Raw genomic sequence first — 19,050 nt, 5'->3', positions numbered from 1 at the left:
AATTGTGGCAATGTTGTGAAGAATCACACATGCCACAATAATGTCACATGCCCTTTCTGGGGTGACCCTGAGTCTTTGCAGGCACTGGAACCGGGCCTTAAGCATTCCGATAGTCATTTCAATTCTGGCTCTTGTCCTGCAATTAGCCAGATTATATCGCTGCTGTGGGCCCCGGTTCAAGGGTCAGGGTAAGGGGTAAGCAATAGGGTAAACATGGATACCCCCTATCACCAAGCAAGTAGCCAGTGAACTCTCCTAAGACAGAAGGATACACTTCAGGTTCAAATGTCCCTGAAGCAATTGGGTCTTTATATATTTTAAAGTATTTCTCAACTCACCATGTCCAAATTTTGTGCTCAGTGTACATTCACGGAATATTTGTGAGTCATGGACAGAGCCTGGCCACTTGGCTTCCACATTTGTGATAATGTTGGCAGCATCACATATGATCTTCACAGTGCAGAGAACACAAATTAGCATCCATTACTATAATGAAATAATATGTTAGTTTGAAATGCTACAGGGAACTATGTACCTGTACATTAATGCTGTGTGGAAAGACTTCCTGTTCACATAGTCTCCTCATTTACTGAAGGAGCAATGATTGGAATGTGAGTGCCATCTGTACAGCCAATCACGCCTGGGAACCCTGAAAATAAATGTAAAATTTAAGTGGTAGTCCAAGTATCACCACATCATAATTAAGTTTTGGTCATCCTGATACCTGCAATTTTGTGGAATCCCTCTTTGATAAATCTTGTGGGTCTATGACCGGGGAAACACCACAGACGAGTGCAGGAGACGTTTCAGTGCAACTGTAACATTCCTGACTGCCCGACAGACGGTAGCCTTGAAACGTGCTCAGCGTCACCAATATTATACAGAAAGCTCCCGTTTGCAAAAAAACCGAAGTGCAATACAAATAATATGTAATGAACTGAGAGCATGTCCGCGATGTGTCACATGCGTAATATATGGCCTGAGGATGTTATCCAAATAACTTATAGATTGTGCTGAGAAACGGTACGTTCGCACAAGGAAAATCATCAGGAAATGATAAAATGTCCAAAGCGCTCTAATCACTCTTCTCCCGGCGGAGAGCTCTGCAGAGAATTTGGGCTTCACGATCTACTGGCTCTTCAAGGCAGGGGCACGCCATGTCCGACACTTCCTACTGTCAGGTTTCCGACAAAGGGGCGGAGACAGTCAGGGTTAGTTGTAGTAAACCTGCTAGGGGGCAGGTTAGCTTCACGGAGTGTGTCGTCATGGTGACTCACTGAGGCTTCATCTGAACTCGCTTTGTGAAACCGAAAACCCAGAGTTTTCGTTAAATCAGGGTATACTTACTCAGTTTTTCCACTAAACCGGCTTCCTGAAACAGGGCCCAGGTCACTCAGGTTAATCCTGTGTGAACAACTGTAAATATTGTTTTTCCATCTTTACATACTGTGTATTTGAAATACTCTTGTTTACTTGTTATTGTTATTTACTTTATTGCTATCAAATAAATATCCATGTAATATTGTTCAAAGTTAGCGTTATGTCATACATGTTAAAAATGTCTGTAAATCAAATTGAGTTCAGTGACATTACTGTTTGTTTGAATCAATGTACTCAATGTATCAATAACATAAACCTTGAAACTAATGCAACACATATAACAATGTAACAAAATAAATTCAAATAAATAAATTTCTCAATACATAACTCATTTTGGAAATCAATTTTCTGAAGTGAACAGTCTGTCCATTCATCTCCTGCCTCTTTCTCCTCAGCCTCTCTTTGCTTGCCCTCTGTCCTCTCCTGATGAAGGTCTAGCAGCAATAAATGGAACTCTGGATGGAAACAAATGTGACACTGCAGAAACATATTGAACTAATGCCATAGAAAATGAATGCTGTCATCAAACATAAAGTTCTTCCAATTAAACATTAGTTTATGTGGGGGTGTGTGGAGCAGGGAAATTATTTTACTGCTATTGTTAAATAATAATATAATCTGTAGTTTATATTGCATTCAGAGGTTGAACAGTGTGTGTCTTTCAGAAAGGCTAAAAGTCACAGGCTGACAGGAAACAGGCTTGCAGAGAGTTTGCAGAAGTGAAAGCCGAGTCTTAAGTTATTTTGAGCAGCAGGCTAGACGAGGCTATTTGAATTACTAGGTTATTCAAATTGATCATTGCTTTAACAATGTAACAGATAGCTTTAAGAAGGCCTTAAGGTTTTATGCATACAGGTATTATATTAACCTTGTATTCCAGATGCAGTGAATCAGGTCATTTTTATATTAAGCTTTTAGTAGAGGTTCTTGATTAAAACATTTATTTAGTAGATGACATATACATAGTCTCAGTTAGGTTGTTACACATAAGGATGAGCCTCTGTTCTGGTGAAAAGTCAGAAGTGCAACAGGTGAATTGAGAAAGAGCATTTAAGGACAAGACACAGACAGTTAGTAGGTGAGAGGTGATATAGAGGCTGAGTGAGGTCAACACACACACACATTAGTTAGATTTATTTATAGGAAAGAGGTTAGTCATGTCTGGTTGTAACTGCGAGAGTGTCTCTGTAAACGAGGAACCGTTCCTTGTTGTCTCGGCAAGAAAGAGGAACAATTCACTTTAAGACAAGAACAGAAAGGTAGACAGGAAGTACCGGCCATGATGATCTTCTTTCGAACTGTGTTAAAAGTCATTGTGGTTTTGATTTGACGTATGTATATATCCTGTCTGTGACTATGAAGGGGCGTCATTAATTCAGACCCTGATGCTATAAAAATCTGTGTATGCTTTGAGTAAGTCGAAGATCAAGTGCTGTCTGCGTACAGACTGGTCTTCCCACGCGTGTATTCATTAAAATCATCGTTTGACTTCACCCGGCCGGATCAGTGTGGTTATTCTTCGATCACCTCTTGTACCCTTCCTCAATATTGAACCCTTAACAGGTGTCTTTGGATGAACCGGGATGTTCGTCTCCTCCTGAAGGCCCGCAACACCGCCTTTAGGTCAGGATATGCACACGCCTACAGTACAGCCAGGGCTAATCTAAAGAAGGGCATCAAAAAAGCCAAACACCATTACAAAAAGAAGGTAGAAGAACACTTCTCCAACTCCAACCCCCAACGCATGTGGCAAGGACTCCAGACCATCACAGACTACAGGACTACCAAACCCTCCCCCACATCCTCTGATGTCTCCTTCCGCAGCGAGCTCAACAACTTTTATGCTCGTTTTAAGCGAGGGAACCCCACAACCACAACCAAAGCAGACGTGACGCCAGACCACCAACCTCTGACTCTCTCCCCCACCGATGTAGGAGCGGTGCTGAGCAGGATCAATGTCCACAAGGCTGCAGGCCCTGATGGCATCCCCGGGCGTGTTCTCAGAGCGTGTTCTGGGGAGCTTGCAGGAGTGCTCACAGACATATTCAATCTGTCCTTGGCCCACGCTGTGGTACCGGCCTGCTTCAAATCCACCTCCATCGTCCCGATACCGAAACACTCCAACCCATCTTGCCTCAATGACTACTCACCCCCATCATCACTAAGTGCTTAGAGCAGCTGGTCCTAGCACACTTCAAATCCTGTCTCCCCCCCACCCTGGACCCCCACCAATTCACATACCGCCAGAACAGGAGCACAGAGGATGCAGTCTCCATCGCACTGCACTCTGTCCTCTCACACCTGGACAACAACAACACCTACGCCAGAATGCTGTTTATAGACTTCAGTTCAGCATTCAATACAATCTACCCCTCACAACTCATCAGGAAACTGACAGACCTGGGCATCAGTTCCCTCATCTGCAAATGGTTACTGGACTTCCTGACCAACCGCCCCCAACATGTCCGGCTGGATAACCACTGCTCATCTACCATCACAATGAACACCGGTGTACCACAAGGCTGTGTGATGAGCCCTTTCCTCTACTCCCTCTTCACCCACGACTGCAGACCTGCTGATGGTTCCAACACCATCATTAAGTTTGCAGATGACACCACGGTGATTGGCCTCATCAGTGACAACGACGAGGCCACCTACAGGGAGGAGGTGGATCGTCTGGCTGAGTGGTGCGACAGAAACAACCTGCTGCTTAACACCGAGAAGACCAAGGAGCTCATCGTGGACTACAGGAGGAATGCTGACCCACATCCACCCATCCACATTAAGGGGACGGCTGTGGAGCGTGTGAGCAGCTTCAAGTTCCTGGGAGTCCACATCTCCGAGGATCTCACCTGGACGACCAACTGCTCCAAGCTGGTCAAGAAGGCTCACCAGCGCCTCTTCTTCCTGAGGACTCTGAGGAAGAACCACCTGTCCTCAGACATCCTGGTGAACTTCTATCGCTGCACCATCGAGAGCATCCTGACCAACTGTATAACAGTCTGGTACGGGAACTGCTCTGCCTCGGACTGGAAGGCGTTGCAGAGGGTCGTGAAAACTGCCCAGCGCATCGCCGGAGCACCACTTCCTGCTATAAAAGATATCTACAGGAAGCGATGTCTGAAAAGGGCTGGGAAAATCATCCGAGACCCCAGTCACCCATCACATGGACTCTTCACCCTCCTGCCCTCTGGGAGGCGCTACAGGAGCCTCCGGACTAAGACCACCAGGTACCGGAACAGCTTCTTCCCCACAGCTGTCAGACTCCTGAACTCTGCCTCCTGACATCTGACCCACGTTAAACTCACGGACTGGACATACACACACCCACAACCACCTACACACACAATGGACAACTGTACCCTCATACACACAATAATAACATGGACTGAACCACCACTCACAACCACTAGCACTTTATATAGCCTCTGTAGAAACTATCTACACCCTCACTTATCTTAACTGCACTACTGTATAGCTCTGTGTAAATAATCATTCTGTACATTCGATAATCTTTAATCCTACAACTGTTTACAACTTGCATAGTTCCCATTTCTGTATAGCTGTATATCTCAGATTCTGTAAAGTTATTTATTTCATATTCTGTATAGTTTTTCATATTTATATCCTGTTCATAGCCTGTACATAGCTTGTACTCACTACAGCCTGTACATACTTATAGTTATAGAATATTCATAACATACTTCATACCGTTTACATTATAACATACCATAATAGACCCATTTCTGTAATATACTCACATATCTATATTATTGCTAATATATATTGTAATATATCTATATCATGGCTAAAGCACTTCTGGATGGATGCAAACTGCATTTCGTTGCCCTGTACCTGTGCATGTGCAATGACAATAAAGTTGAATTCTATTCTATTCTATTCTATTCTGTTCTATTCTGTTCTATTCTATTCTATTCTTTCAGCCAGGCAGTGTATGTGGTTTAAACTCAAACATGATTAGATATTTTGTGATAGGAATCTCTAGGAAAACATGTTGTGATAAACAGCGCTAGCAGGAAGGACTGTTTATTGTGTGGCTCTTGTAAAGTGAATCTTTCCAGCATCTCTGTTAGAACACAACAGTCAGTCAAACGCAGTCTGATGATTTATCAGGGATCCAATATTTAATACAACACACTAAATAATCAAGGAAATAATGTTTGTGTTAATAATATAGAACATTTAGATGATTATGACTAATTCACTTAAAACAACAGTTTAAATTTGTTAAACGAGAGTTACTACATCTGTTTATCCTTTAACCAAGTCACGCCAGCTACTTATTCAAACACAATCCAACAGCTCCATCTAGTGGGTATACAGGTCAATTGCAGTATAGCCACACTGCTGCTCTCCACCTATAGCAATAGCAGAGCATAACTGAAAGCAAAGGTTTATGACAGACAGCATCACTGGGCCCCACTTTTGCTTTACAACCAGATTAGCCTTTGTTAACTCAGATACATCTCTGCCTGCAGTGGTCCTGCATCCTCTGATGTTGTGTGGTGTGTAGACTGCATCATATGTGCAGGAGTTGTGTCAAGTATTGTTTTTTTTTCCTTTTTTTAAAGATAAGATAACCTTTATTAGTCCTGGTGCGGGAAATTTGCTTTGTTACAGCGGTGGACAGTGCAAAGTTACATGGAGAATTGTGTCAAGTACTTTCACATATATAAGCTCAACTTCAGGAAAATAATGCATATGTACGGGGGTACGACCCCCTTGGTCGTGGCGTGTGGATATTTCTTTAAGACACTCCAGCACGCCCGGCTACGCCTCACAGCTTACGTATAAAACAGCTGTGCAGACGTGACACCGGTGATCGTTGATCTCCACTTGTTGTGTGTGTGTGCGAAAGAGTGCTTACCTTGAGAGTACTGTGTGTGTGCGTCTCTTGGAGCGTGCTTCGGCATCCTCCGTGGGCGATGTATTTCTCCCTTCTAGGTCCCCTGGTAGCCCCGGTATTCCCCTGGTGTCCCCGGTCCCCTGGTGTCCCCCGCCTGTTGGTCCGGCTGTCGGCTAGCTGCGGCCCGCTCTCCTTGGCCTCTCTTGCGGGGAGACACGGTGCTCGGAGCGGGTGCTGTCGCCTGGGCGCCGGGCAGCTTAGCCTGTGGGCTACGCGCAGCGTCGGCTTGCTGTGTGACTGCTGTCAGCTGGGCTGCTGTGTTGCTTAATCCCGGTGGGGACACGGCTTAGCATCGCTAGCGTGTACTGTCGGCTAGGCTGCTGTGGGGCATACCACGGGGGGGAAGCTGCTTCGGCGTGCTGGCGTGCGCTGTCGGCTGGGCTACTGTGACAGCATAACACATAGGGGTGAACGGTCACACGAAGTAAACAGCTTCAGTGTTGCTATCGGCTAGCTGCTGTAGCGTGCTACACAGGGTCACGCGGCTCGGCGTTGCTGTTACGCCATCGCCTGCTCGCTCGGCTCTGCTGCGGCTGTGTGCATAAACGCCGCCAGCAGAGGCTGTGTCCCACTCTTCCCTGACAGTGAGGTGTGTAAGGAAGATCGCTTACCTACCCTGCGGGGATAAACAGTGGGTTTGGGACTCAGGCTAGGACGGCTAACTGCTCGCACTTCCCGGTTGGTGTGTGGCCGCGCCCCTTGCTAGCCACGCAGTATGGCAGGCCACGCCTCCCAAACTTGCCTTGAGTGTGGCATTCCTATGCTTTTGGATGATGGGCACGAGCACTGTGTGCTGTGTCTGGGTCCTGAGCATGCTTTGCTGGCTAGGGAAGCCCCTGCCTCATGCATGAACTGTTTTATTCTGCCCGAACGGACTACGGAAGCTCGTGCTAGGTTTTTTTTCTGTCAAGCGACCCGCACCTCCCTCATCTCAGGCCTCTCAGGCGCAGGTGCGGAAGATAGCTGCTGCTGACGTAGAATCTGTCCTCTCCTCCGATGCCTCCCCCCTGTCTTCCGAAGTGCCCCCTGCTGGTTCCCCTGGCACGGAGTCTGGCCAGTTGAGTTTCTTTCAGCTTTTGGAAAGGGCGTGCCGGGCGCTTGAACTGTCCCTCCCTGAGGTGCCGGTCTCGGCGCCTTCTTGGTTTGATGACGCTTCACGGCCTCAGCGCTCCTTATCTCAGGTGCCACTGCTGCCTGATTTTCAGGACCTGGTGTGCACTCAGTTTGAGGCCCCCGCGGCCCTGCACCATTGGTCCCCTGCCTGTAAGCGCTTTTCGGCCATGCGTGGCCGGGAGCGCATTGCCTGTGGGCCCCTTCCCCCGGTTGATCCATCCCTGGCCCCCCTGGTTTCCCCTTCGGGCTCCCTCCTGGGGCGGGCTACATGCCCTAATAGGGATGTGAAAACCATGGACGGCCTCTTGGCTCGGCTGCATAGGTCTATGGCGACCCAAGCCTGTCTGTCTAATTCGTCGGCCATATTGTCGCTTCATCTGCGGCATTTGGCCCGTCGATTGCAGGCTACCTCGGGCGATCTGGAGGGCGTGGGTGAGTTGCTGTCCACGTCCTCTCTCCTAGTCTCGCTCATGAAACATCAGGCTATTACCACGGGCTCTTCCTTGGCTGCTTTTTGGGTGGCGCGTCGCCATCTCTGGCTGTCTCAGTCCCGGCTCCATTCGGATGACCAGGATTGCCTCATGAGGCTCCCGGTCGACCCTGCGACCATGTTTGGCTCCGGTGCGGCTCTGCTCCTCCAGCAGGCTACGGAGACTCGCCGTGCTACGCAGGAGATGTTGCGGGGCTTGCACAAGCGTCCAGTCAGGGTGGGGCGGGCTCGTGCTTCTGTGCCTCCACCTGCCCCTGCTGCTCCTACTTGGGGTCCTGAAGATCTCTGGACCCAGCTGGAGGCCTTTTGTAGGCGCAGCGGCCACGCTCAGGCTCAGTGAGGGGGCCGGGGTGCCAAGGGACAGTCGTCCTCCGGCCATCCCCCTCCTTCCTGACGTTTCCCCGGGCCGGGCCGGGCCGCCCTGCCCGCCTCCCTGGCTACAGAACAGCGCAGGGTTGCCTGGTCGGCCCTGGGGGCGGACCCTTGGGTGGTATCTACCATAACCCAGGGTTATCGCCTTCAGTTTTGCCGCAGACCTCCCCTGACTTCCACTCCAACCTTCACCTCCGTGGCCGACCCGGGTCAGGGCCGGGTGCTGCGGGAGGAACTGGGGTCCCTTCTATCGAAGGGCGCCATACGGGAGGTGGACGCCAGGGACTGCCGGGTGGGGTTCTTCTCCCGTTACTTTTTGGTCCCAAAGCGGGATGGGGGTCTCCGTCCCATTCTGGACCTCAGGGGCCTCAATCGCTATCTCCGGCCCCTGAAGTGCAAGATGCCCAGGGTGCGTCAGGCCATCGCTGCGGGGATCTGGTTTGCCACCATCGACCTGAAGGACGCCTACTTCCAGATCCCTATCTGGCAGGGTCACTGGCGGTTCCTCAGGTTTGGGTTTGAGGGGCGGATCTTCGAGTTCCGCGTCCTCCCCTTTGGCACTTCCCTGGCGCCCCGTACCTTTACCAGGTGCATGGATGCCGGGCGTCAGGGTTCTCAATTATTTGGATGACTGGCTTATCTGCGCTTCCTCGGAAGAGCAGTGTCGCAGCCATGTTGCCCTGTTGGTCTCGCATATTCAGGCTCTGGGACTCCGCCTGAATCTCAAAAAGTCCAGGTTGGAGCCGTCTCAGACCACCACCTTTCTGGGCATGTCCCTGGACTCCATCAGGGCCTTGGTCTCCCTGACGGCAGATCGCCGGAGGGTCCTCAGGGCGTGCCTGGCCTCCTTCACCCTCCACTCTCGGGTGCGCTGGGGACTGTGTCTCCGCCTCATGGGCCTGATGGCTGCTACAGTCCAGGTGGTCCCATTGGCTCTCCTGCACATGAGACCGGTTCAGCGTTGCCTGCTGTCTCTCGGCCTCTGCCCGCAGCGGTCACACCTGTCCACCGTGCTGGTTTCCCGGGGTCTTGCCCGGGCCCTGCGGTGGTGGAGGGACCCTGTCAATCTCCGACAGGGTCAGGCGATGGCTCCTGTGACTCGCCGGCTGGTGGTCTTCTCAGACGCCTCCCCAGTCGGCTGGGGGGTGGTCCACGAAGGTTGCGGGGTCAGCGGCCACTGGTCGGGCCCATGGATGTCCCGACACATCAATGTCCTGGAGTTGCGGGCCGCGTTCCTGGCACTTCAGCTTTTTTTTGCCTCGGCTGCAGGGGTTTCACGTTATTGTCCGGACCGACAGCACCGTGGCGGCCTCCTATATCAACCGCCAGGGCGGGTTAGGCTCTCCTCCCCTCTGCAACATGGCCACAAGGCTGCTGGTTGTGGGCCCACCCCCGGTTCCTCTCCCTCAGGGCGGTCCACGTGCCTGGACCCCTGAACACGGCAGCAGACATGCTGTCCATGGGGGGCCCATGCCCTGGGGAGTGGTGACTCCACCCGCAGGTGGTGGTCGGGATTTGGCGCCGGTTTGGCAGAGCAGCGGTCTACCTCTTTGCCTCAAGGGCTTCGACCCACTGTCCCCTGTTCTTTCCCCTGAAGGCCGACGATCCCCCTCTGGGCTGGGATGCCCTGGCACACCCCTGGCCCTGGGTCCTCCTGTACACCTTCCCTCCCTTCTCCCTTCTTCACTCGATCCTCCGTCGAGTTCAGACCGAGGTGGTGCGGCTCATCCTGGTGGCCCCGCTGTGGCCTCACATGCCCTGGTTTTCGGCCATTCCGCCCCTCCTGGACGGCATGCCCTGGCCGCTCCTGATTCGGAGGGACGTCCTGTCGCAGGCCGAGGGGGCTCTGTTCCATCCTTTCCCGGCAGGGCTGCGGCTGACTGCCTGGCCCTTGAGAGGGAGGGGCTTGGCGCCTTAGGCCTCCCGGCCTCGGTCATTGACACCATGCAGGAGTCTCGGGCGCCTTCCACCAGGGCTGCTTACCGCTACCGCTGGGGACTGTTCGCTGCCTGGTGCGCGGCCCACGGACAGGACCCCCATGGCGCGACGGTTGACGTCATCCTGCGCTTCCTGCAGTCCCAGCTGGAGGCTGGCAGGGCCGCCGCCATGTTGCGTGGCCCAGTGGCTGCCATTAAGGCTGTTCGCCTCGGTCGCTCAGCCATTAGTGACGCGGATGCCGTCTTGATTTCCTGATTCCTGAGAGGCGCCCGTCGCCTCACGGCTCGTGCGCCGGGGTCCGCGGTCCCCCCCCTGGGATCTGGACCTGGTCCTTGGTGCCCTTGTGCACCCTCCCTTCAAACCTCTGCACGAAGCGGGGTTGAAGTGGCTGTCGCTCAAGGCCGCTTTTCTCCTCGCTATTAGGTCTGCTAGACGAATCGGCGAGCTGCAGGCCCTGTCGGTCCATCGTGACTGTTGCAGATGGCTACCGGACGGTCAAGGGGTGGCCCTTCGGCCTAACCCTGCCTTCCTGCCAAAGTCCCTCTCCGATTTTCACATCTCCCAGTCGGTTGAGCTGCGGTCAGCCCCCACTGACGGTCTGGATCGGGAGGCGGCGCAGCGTCTCCGGGCCCTGTGCCCCGTTCGTGCACTGGCGCTGTACGTTGCTCGTACTCAGCCGTTTCGTTCCACGGACCAACTGTTCGTCTCGTTCCATCCTGGGTTGCTTGGCAGGCCCCTGTCCAAGCCCCGGTTGTCCCGCTGGGTCGTGGAGGCCATCCGCCACGCTTATGCCTCAGCCGGTGTCCCTCTCTCCTTGCGCCTTCGGGCCCACTCTACGCGTAGTGTGGCCACTTCCTGGGCTTTGTGGAGAGGCGCCTCCCTCTCCACTGTCTGTGAGGCAGCGACGTGGTCCTCGGCCTCCACCTTCACGCGGTTCTACAGCTTGAATGTGGCTTCCAGCCTGTCCTTCGGGGACTGGGTGCTGGGTGCCTCTCGGCAGTTGCCTTGCCCCGGCCTGCCAAGCTCCTGCTGGCTGCCTGGGAGCGGCCGATTGTTGCGGTTCCTGCGCGGGACCAGCTCAGGCCAGTCTTGCGCCTTGCGGACTGCGCCTCCACCCCCCGGCTTGGCGTTCGCGTCTGGCTTGGCCCTGACCGGGGTGGTGTGTACATATGTGTATTTGTATATAGTTCTTTGGTCTTCACTCTCGGCGGTTCGGTTGCACTGTCTCCTCGCGGGGTGTCTTACAGAGTTACCCCGTACATATGGAATATGTAACGGTGTGGAGAGATAGTCTCGATATGCTAGAGAACGTACAGTTACGTTGTAACCTTGGTTCTCTTAGTGAGAGACTATCTCTCCACCGTGAGGCCACTCGGAGACACGTTCCAATCAAACGATCACCGGTGTCACGTCTGCACAGCTGTTTTATACGTAAGCTGTGGGGCGTAGCCGGGTGTGCCGGAGTGTCTTAAAGAAATATCCACACGCCACGACCAAGGGGGTCGTACCCCCGTACATATGGAATATGTAACGGTATGGAGAGATAGTCTCTCACTAAGAGAACCAAGGTTACAACGTAACCGTACGTTCCTGCTCTCATTTACTGTTTTACCTGTTTGGTGGTTGTTGAAATTTTGTGAGGTTTCACCAGAGATTCTGGCATTTCGGGAAAAATAAATTTATATTAAAAAATCGATTCAGGATTTTAATTAATCGATTTCACGTTATCCAAGCCAAAATCCATTTTAATCGATAAATCGATTACAAAAACCCACCCCTATACACCATGTGTGTGCTATTTTCCCTTTTTCTTTCTTTGGGGCATTTTTGATGGATTTTCTCACTAAAATAATTTTTTTCTGTGATGTTCAAACGTCCAAGAAGTTTCTGCTTCATTGTCGGTGAGTGAAATTCTAGTTTTATTCATTTATATTGTCTGTGGTTACAATTAGGCTTAAATGTAAAGTTCATCTTGTCTAAACACTGACAGTTGAGACCAGACCCAGTAAAGACAGATTAGTGGATCTGATCCTGTGTTTGCAGTTTCATGAGGAAGGATTGATGCTGCAGCAGAGTAATGAGTTCAAACTCTCCGAGCTATTGAAGCTGCTTGAATATCTGTCTGAATTTAGTCGACTCTTGTGTTTTCAGATGTTTGAACCATCTCAGACTTTTGGCTTTAAATAATGAAAGTTTGTGATGCATCAAGAATCTTTACATGTGAATTCTTACCAGGGATTAGGGCGTCACTGCGACAGTCGTACAGCATCCCGACGCTAAAAGGACGACCGAGCGCTGCCACCTCCATCTGCCGTGATGTACCGTCCATCCTTCAGTCTAACCTGGAAAATAGGGGTGGGTTTTTATAATCGATTTATCGATTAAAATAGATTCTGGCTTGGATAACGTGAAATCGATTCATTAAAATCCTGAATCAATTTTTTAATATAAATTAATTTTTCCCGAAATGCCAGAATCTATGGTGAAACCTCACAAAATTTCAACAACCACCAAACAATTAAGACAGCAAATGAGAGCAGGAACATGGATTCTGCACAAAGACATAAACACAAAGCGCGGACCCGCGGATCAGAATCAGTGAGATGTCGCCTTTCTCACAGGCGGCACGGACACGGTCGGGGCTGAAAGCTGACAGCTGCTGATTCTGATCTGTCGGCGGGTCCGCGCTTTGTGTTTACGTCTTTGTGCAGAATCCGGGTTCCTGCTCTCATTCAGTGTTTTAGCTGTTTGGTGGTTGTTGAAATTTTGTGAGGTTTCACCTGAGATTCTGGCATTTTGGGAAAAATAAATTTATATTAAAAAATCGATTCAGGATTTTAATGAATCGATTTCATGTTATCCAAGCCAGAATGGATTTTAATCGATAAACCGATTATAAAAACCCACCCCTACTTATTACATCAGTAGATGATGATCCTTCACAGCTGTGGATCCACTGGAAAGCAAACAGCTGCAGGTTCAGGCATTCAAAGGTTTTTTTTGATCAATGAAATTAAATTAATTTTAAATTACTTAAAAATAAATTAATTTATATACAAAAACAACAACAGTAGGGCCTTCCACATGTTAGAGAACAACACTAACCACTATGGACACGGACACACACATATCTGTGAGAACAAATCAAAGTTATTCATTTTGCTGTGGCTGTATTTAATGACTGTTGGTTGATATGTGTGTTATAAAATATTGCTGAATTAATTCTGGACTCTGTCTCAGTCTGGAGTTACCCCTGGTGAGAGGCGGCAGGCTGAGGTGGGTAGTATCCCCTCGGCTTGCTGCCTGTATGTTGGGGTTTCTCCCAGTGGAGGAGAGGGTTTGTTCTCTGCGCCTCTGGGTCGGGAAACAGGTCCTGACTGTTGTCTACCTTTATGCGCCGAGTGGCAGTTAAGAGTACCCAGCCTTCTTGGAGTCCCTGAGTGGGGTACTGGAGGGTGCTCTGCCTGGGGACTCTGTTGTCGTACTGGGGGACTTCAATGCTCACGTGGGCAATGACAGCGAAACCTGGAGGGGCGTGATTGGGAGGACTGACCTCCCTGATCTGGTCGCTGATTGATTTTGTAATCGTATCACCAGACCTGCAGCCATATGAGGACACTCGGGTAAAGAGAGGGGCTGAGCAACTGATCACCACCTGGTGGTGCGTTAGATCAGGTGGCGGAGGAGGACGCTGGACAGACCTGGCGAGCCCAAACGTATAGTGAGGGTGTGATGGGAACGCCTAGCAGAGGCCCCAGTCCGCGAGATCTTCAATGCACACCTCCGGCAGAGCTTCAACAGTATTCTGAGGGAGTTGGATGTTATTTCTAGGATTATTCGTTGTTCGCTTTGAGTTTTGTTTAGTTTGTTTCTCCTAGGTCTTCTGTGTTAGTAAGTATGCCATGTGTTTCTTGTCTGCGTGTTTCATGTTGTCAAGCCTGTGTTGTTGTGTCTACATCTCTCCTTGTTTCCTGTGTTATTTTGAAAGTCTTGTGTTTCTTTGTTCAATATGTGCAGTTTTACTCTTCCCCTGTGACGTTATATTCATGTGTGTCTGCTGTTTCCCCATGTGTTTCCACTTCCCTCATTATCCTCCTGTGTGTATTTAGTCTGTGTTTTATCATTCAGTCCTTGTCAGGTCTTCTGTTGAGTTCTTGTCATGTTTCCATACCTCCATGTTTCCAGGTTTTTATAATGTTCAGAGTTTTGTTCTTTGTCTATAGTGTTATGCATTTACTTTTCCCAGTTTAGTTCTAGTTAGTTTTGCTGGGAGAAACAATGGGCTGGGAGGTTGTTGATCAATGGTCATGAGAATTTGCATAATTAAGATTAAGGAACTGACCTCCCAGCCCATTGTTCCTTCAGTGGGCTGGTGTCAGTCATTATGCAAATCTACTGTTTGTAAGATTGAAACCTGCAGTCAGCTGAGACTGAAGAAGTCACCTGGATGAGTGACGAAACGTTTCTCCCACAAAACGCTACGTCCAGATGAAAAGAATCAACTTTTAGTAAAGTGATCAGACTCTTTGACCAGGTCTGATCACTTTACCCATCTGTCCTGAGGAAAACTGACTAGTAGATCATAAACTGTAGTCCACTGAGGTTGGTTGATTTGGTTTGTGTTCATTCACACTCACACATTTCTGACGCAGCCACCCCACAAATGTACGTTACTTGACTCCATTACTGTGTGGTCTCCCTATTTTATCTAAGCTGATCACTTTCACTTTAACTGGTTAGCTTTAAAACACTGACACAACGAGAGTATTTGACACACTGAATTAAGACAGGCAGTCTGGACTGAAATGCCTCTTCATTTGATCTACTTTTTTTTTTCTCACAGCAGACATTTCTGTTTTAAACAAAACTTCAATAAATCTTTTCATAACAAAGTTTGAATTTCCTTGCAGTAATTCTGTGTTGCAAACAAGATGAGGCAGAATAATGTTTAAATAGAATGTTGTCTGGTTAAAATGTGATTTAAAAAACAACAACATTTTTTTAAATTTAATTTATCTGAGAGACACAGAAACAACCAACCCACTGATACTGCAACCTCCAGATGAACTAAATCAACTTCATGTGATTTCCTGACCTGGATCTTTGAGCCTGTATCAAGACAATCCATAGTGTACTCACAGCAGAAAGTTGTTGAGGTTGTTCTGTTGTCTGCCCCTGGGTCTCTGAGAGGAACAAACTGCCTGTTGTAGTTTAAGAAGGTGCAGAGAGGAATTTTTTCAGAAATGACATAACCTGCATCCTGCATGTTTAAACATGAGTGGGGAAAAAAACAGACACGCCTTTAGAACTTTCTTTGTCTGCACATTCTCCACAAATACCTTTGTGATGTGTTTTTAAACTGTATAATTTTACATGTATGTATAACTTAGTTAAAAAGGTTCACATTAAATCCTGCTAACTGGGACAATGTTACCACATTAATGTCATCCTGCATTGACTAGAAATGGCAAAGGATTGTGAGCAATCCTCAGATTAACAGAGGATTAATCTAGAGGTGCCACACCTGTGAATCTTGCGGACAAAAACAACTATATTACTTAAAAGTAACAGAAATAAAAGTTGAGGTGAACATTTTTGGTTTTTTGTCATCTTTTGTGGATTATTTGTGTAATACTTTTGTTGAGTTAATTTTTTGTATTCTGTATGATTAAAAACACTCTGCAGTATAGCCAGTGTTGAAATCTCCCAATTCTTTGAATCTTTGGGCTGAAGGAAGGACAATACTCGGTGTATAAATGCTCAATCAACAATCATTTATTTCCATACAATTCAACACAAAGAGCATTTAGAACCATCATGATGGGGAGACCTGCCTGAAGAGGTTCACAGCAGTCTCAAAATGGTGACGTGTTACTCAGCTTCTTATACCCTCTAGCGGCCCCCACCTAGTCGTAAAAGACCAAACATTAACATTCTTTCTCTGTTACGGCGCCTAAGTTATGACCTCGGCTCCCTGTCTTTCTCTGCTCTCTGTAAAGGTGGGGGTATGGAATGTGACTTATCTCTTCTGGCCTAGACATAGAGTCTCCTGCTTACAACCTTCTTTTCATGATTCAACAATTAAGCATGTAATACATTCACAGCAGATCAAGGATACAGAGTGATGCACACTTATCTAATAAACTAATAAGTGAATATGTTCTTTTAACTCAAAAGTATAATGAGAACTAAACTACATACAGATCACACACTCTATATTAAAGGGTATAATATGATCTACAGCGGTTAACATAATTCAACTACATTGACTACATATATAAGGTAACATATAATAACAGAATAATCTAATACCAGCTAACTCTGATGTGACGCAATGTGTTCACAAATACATTTCACTTTCTGTCCCTAGATGGAGGGTGGAAAAACCAGACAACTCAGATTGTACTGATAACACATGACAGAAAGCGTGCTGAGCAACTAACTGAAACAGGTAACAAGATTTAAAGCGAGACTGTACAAGTACTTCCTAAAACTGGAAGTACTTGTTTTTCTTACTCTCGATCCACCAAATTTTCTTTAAGAGTCCTTCGATACTGTCGACCATAATATCCTATTAGAGCGATTAGAACATGCTGTAGGTATTACAGGTACTGCACTGCAGTGGTTTGTATCATATCTATCTAATAGACTCCAGTTTGTGCATGTAAATGGAGAGTCCTCTTCACACACTGAGGTTAATTATGGAGTTCCACAGGGTTCAGTGCTAGGACCAATTCTGTTTACATTATACATGCTTCCCTTAGGCAGCATCATTAGAAGACATAGGTCGTGTCCAAATTCATGAGCTGCATCCTCCTGAGGACCCGGCCTTCGCGGTCTACGTGGGCCGGGTCCTCAGAAGGTTGGGTAGGCCGGAAGTAAACGGCTGAGGAAATTGGACGGTCTAGCCTTCAGATCTGCGTCACCGCTGTCTCGGTGGAGTTTAATAAACTCAGCCGTCTGCTCCTTGCTATCTAAAATATAACAGGACACTGGCGTAAATTCTCGACTGTCTTATACTTCTGTTTAATCAGTTTTCTGTTTGATGTTTATTCAGCTGTGTAAAAACCAAGGAGGAACCCACCCGGGGGATTAATAAAGTTTTATTTTATCTAATCTAATCTAATAACTTTAATCTCAGCCAAACCGATTTACTCACGAACAAACAAAACACTGAAAAAAGTCCAACAATAACATTTTTAGGTTGTCTAAGTGACTTACGTTTAACCCGAGCAGCGAAAGTCCGCGGTGATCTGAAAATGATGTGCCGGGAGTTGTGCCGTTCTCGGTGGCTTCAGTGACCCTCGAGCTCCTGGTCAGCTATCGAGCTGGTGGGTAGCAGACGTCTCCGAAAACGTCGAAGCACTTTTGCAAATATGCGATATCTTGATAAACCGAGCAGATATTTGATGTTTACACAGCTACTTTCTCGCCTGAAAATATGTTAAAAGTTTATTTTGTGACCCAGAAAGATTAGTATGAGTAATTTTAAAACTTAGTAGTGGCCGCCATTGTTGGCAGCTGAAATTTGGCTGGGCCGCGCTATGAATTCTGGGATATGGTGGGCCACGAAGGACACACCCAACCCATCCTTCAAATTCGGGGAAAAGGAGGACGCATTTGTTGGCTGCATTCGGAGGAGTCGACGAATTGGGACAGCCTTCGTCGCCTGGCTGTGACGTAATTGGTCTACAAATGCGGCCTCAGGAGGATGCAGCCCATAAATTTGGACATGACCATAGCATACATTTACACTGCTATGCAGATGACACCCAGCTCTATCTGTCCATGAAGCCAGATAACACACACCAATTAGTTAAACTGCAGGAATGTCTTAAAGACATAAAGACCTGGATGGCCGCTAACTTTCTGCTTCTTAATTCAGATCAAACTGAGGTTATTGTACTCGGCCCTGAAAATCTTAGAAATATGGTATCTAACCAGATTCTTACTCTGGATGGCATTACCTTGGCCTCCAGTAACGCTGTGAGGAACCTTGGAGTCATTTTTGACCAGGACATGTCCTTCAACGCACATATTAAACAAATATGTAAGACTGCTTTCTTCCGTTTGTGCAACATCTCTAAAGTTAGAAATATCCTGTCTCAGAGTGACGCTGAAAAACTAGTTCATGCATTTATTACTTCCAGGCTGGACGACTGTAATTCATTATTATCAGGATGTCCAAAAAACTCCCTGAAAAGCCTTCAGTTAATCCAAAATGCTGCAGCAAGAGTCCTGACAGGGACTAGAAAGAGAGAGCAGATTTCTCCTGTTTTGGCTTCCTGTTAAATCCAGACTTCAAAATCCTGCTCCTCACATACAAGGTCTTAAATAATCAGGCCCCATCTTATCTTAATGACCTTGTAGTACCATATCACCCTATTAGAGCACTTCGCTCTCGCTCTGCAGGCCTACTTGTTGTTCCTAGAGTATTTAAAAGTAGAATGGGAGGCAGAGTCTTCAGTTTTCAGGCCCCTCTTCTGTGGAACCAGCTTCTAGTTTGGATTCAGGAGACAGACACTATCTCTACTTTCAAGATTAGGCTTCAAACTTTCCTTTTTGCTAAAGCATATAGTTAGGGCTGGACCAGGTGACCCTGGATCCTCCCTTAGTTATGCTGCAATAGACGTAGGCTGCCGGGGGATTCCCATGATGCATTGAGTTTTTCCTTTCCAGTCACCTTTCTCACTCACTATGTATTAACAGACCTCTCTGCATTGAATCATATCTGTTATTAACCTCTGTCTCTCTTCCACAGGATGTCTTTATCCTGTCTTCCTTCTCTCACCCCAACCGGTCGCAGCAGATGGCCCCGCCCCTCCCTGAG

General features: G+C 48.1%; 1 protein-coding gene across 5 annotated transcripts in view; it reads right to left on the bottom strand.

Annotated features, from left to right (window-relative positions):
* The window catches only part of LOC120744769, a 63,206-nt gene that overhangs the window by 29,583 nt on the left and 14,573 nt on the right, over positions 1-19,050 (bottom strand). Inside the window, exons 1-3 of one of the 5 annotated variants that reach the window (XM_040049317.1) lie at positions 15,360-15,428; positions 13,128-13,176; positions 12,453-12,562 (exon numbers count right to left, since the gene is read on the bottom strand). The exons of 1 other annotated variant lie outside the window; for it this stretch is intronic. In XM_040049317.1, the coding sequence (XP_039905251.1) occupies positions 12,453-12,549 (97 nt within the window). In that variant the 5' untranslated portion in view covers positions 12,550-12,562; positions 13,128-13,176; positions 15,360-15,428. Of the gene's footprint in view, positions 1-12,452; positions 12,563-13,127; positions 13,177-15,359; positions 15,432-19,050 lie in introns of those variants that run through there. 3 more of the 5 variants (XM_040049318.1, XM_040049319.1, XM_040049315.1) reach the window with 3 other exon arrangements.

Source organism: Simochromis diagramma, unplaced genomic scaffold (assembly GCF_900408965.1).
Source record: "Simochromis diagramma unplaced genomic scaffold, fSimDia1.1 OVJJ01000355.1, whole genome shotgun sequence".
NCBI lineage: Eukaryota > Metazoa > Chordata > Actinopteri > Cichliformes > Cichlidae > Simochromis > Simochromis diagramma.
This window is presented reverse-complemented; position numbering and strand designations above follow the sequence as displayed.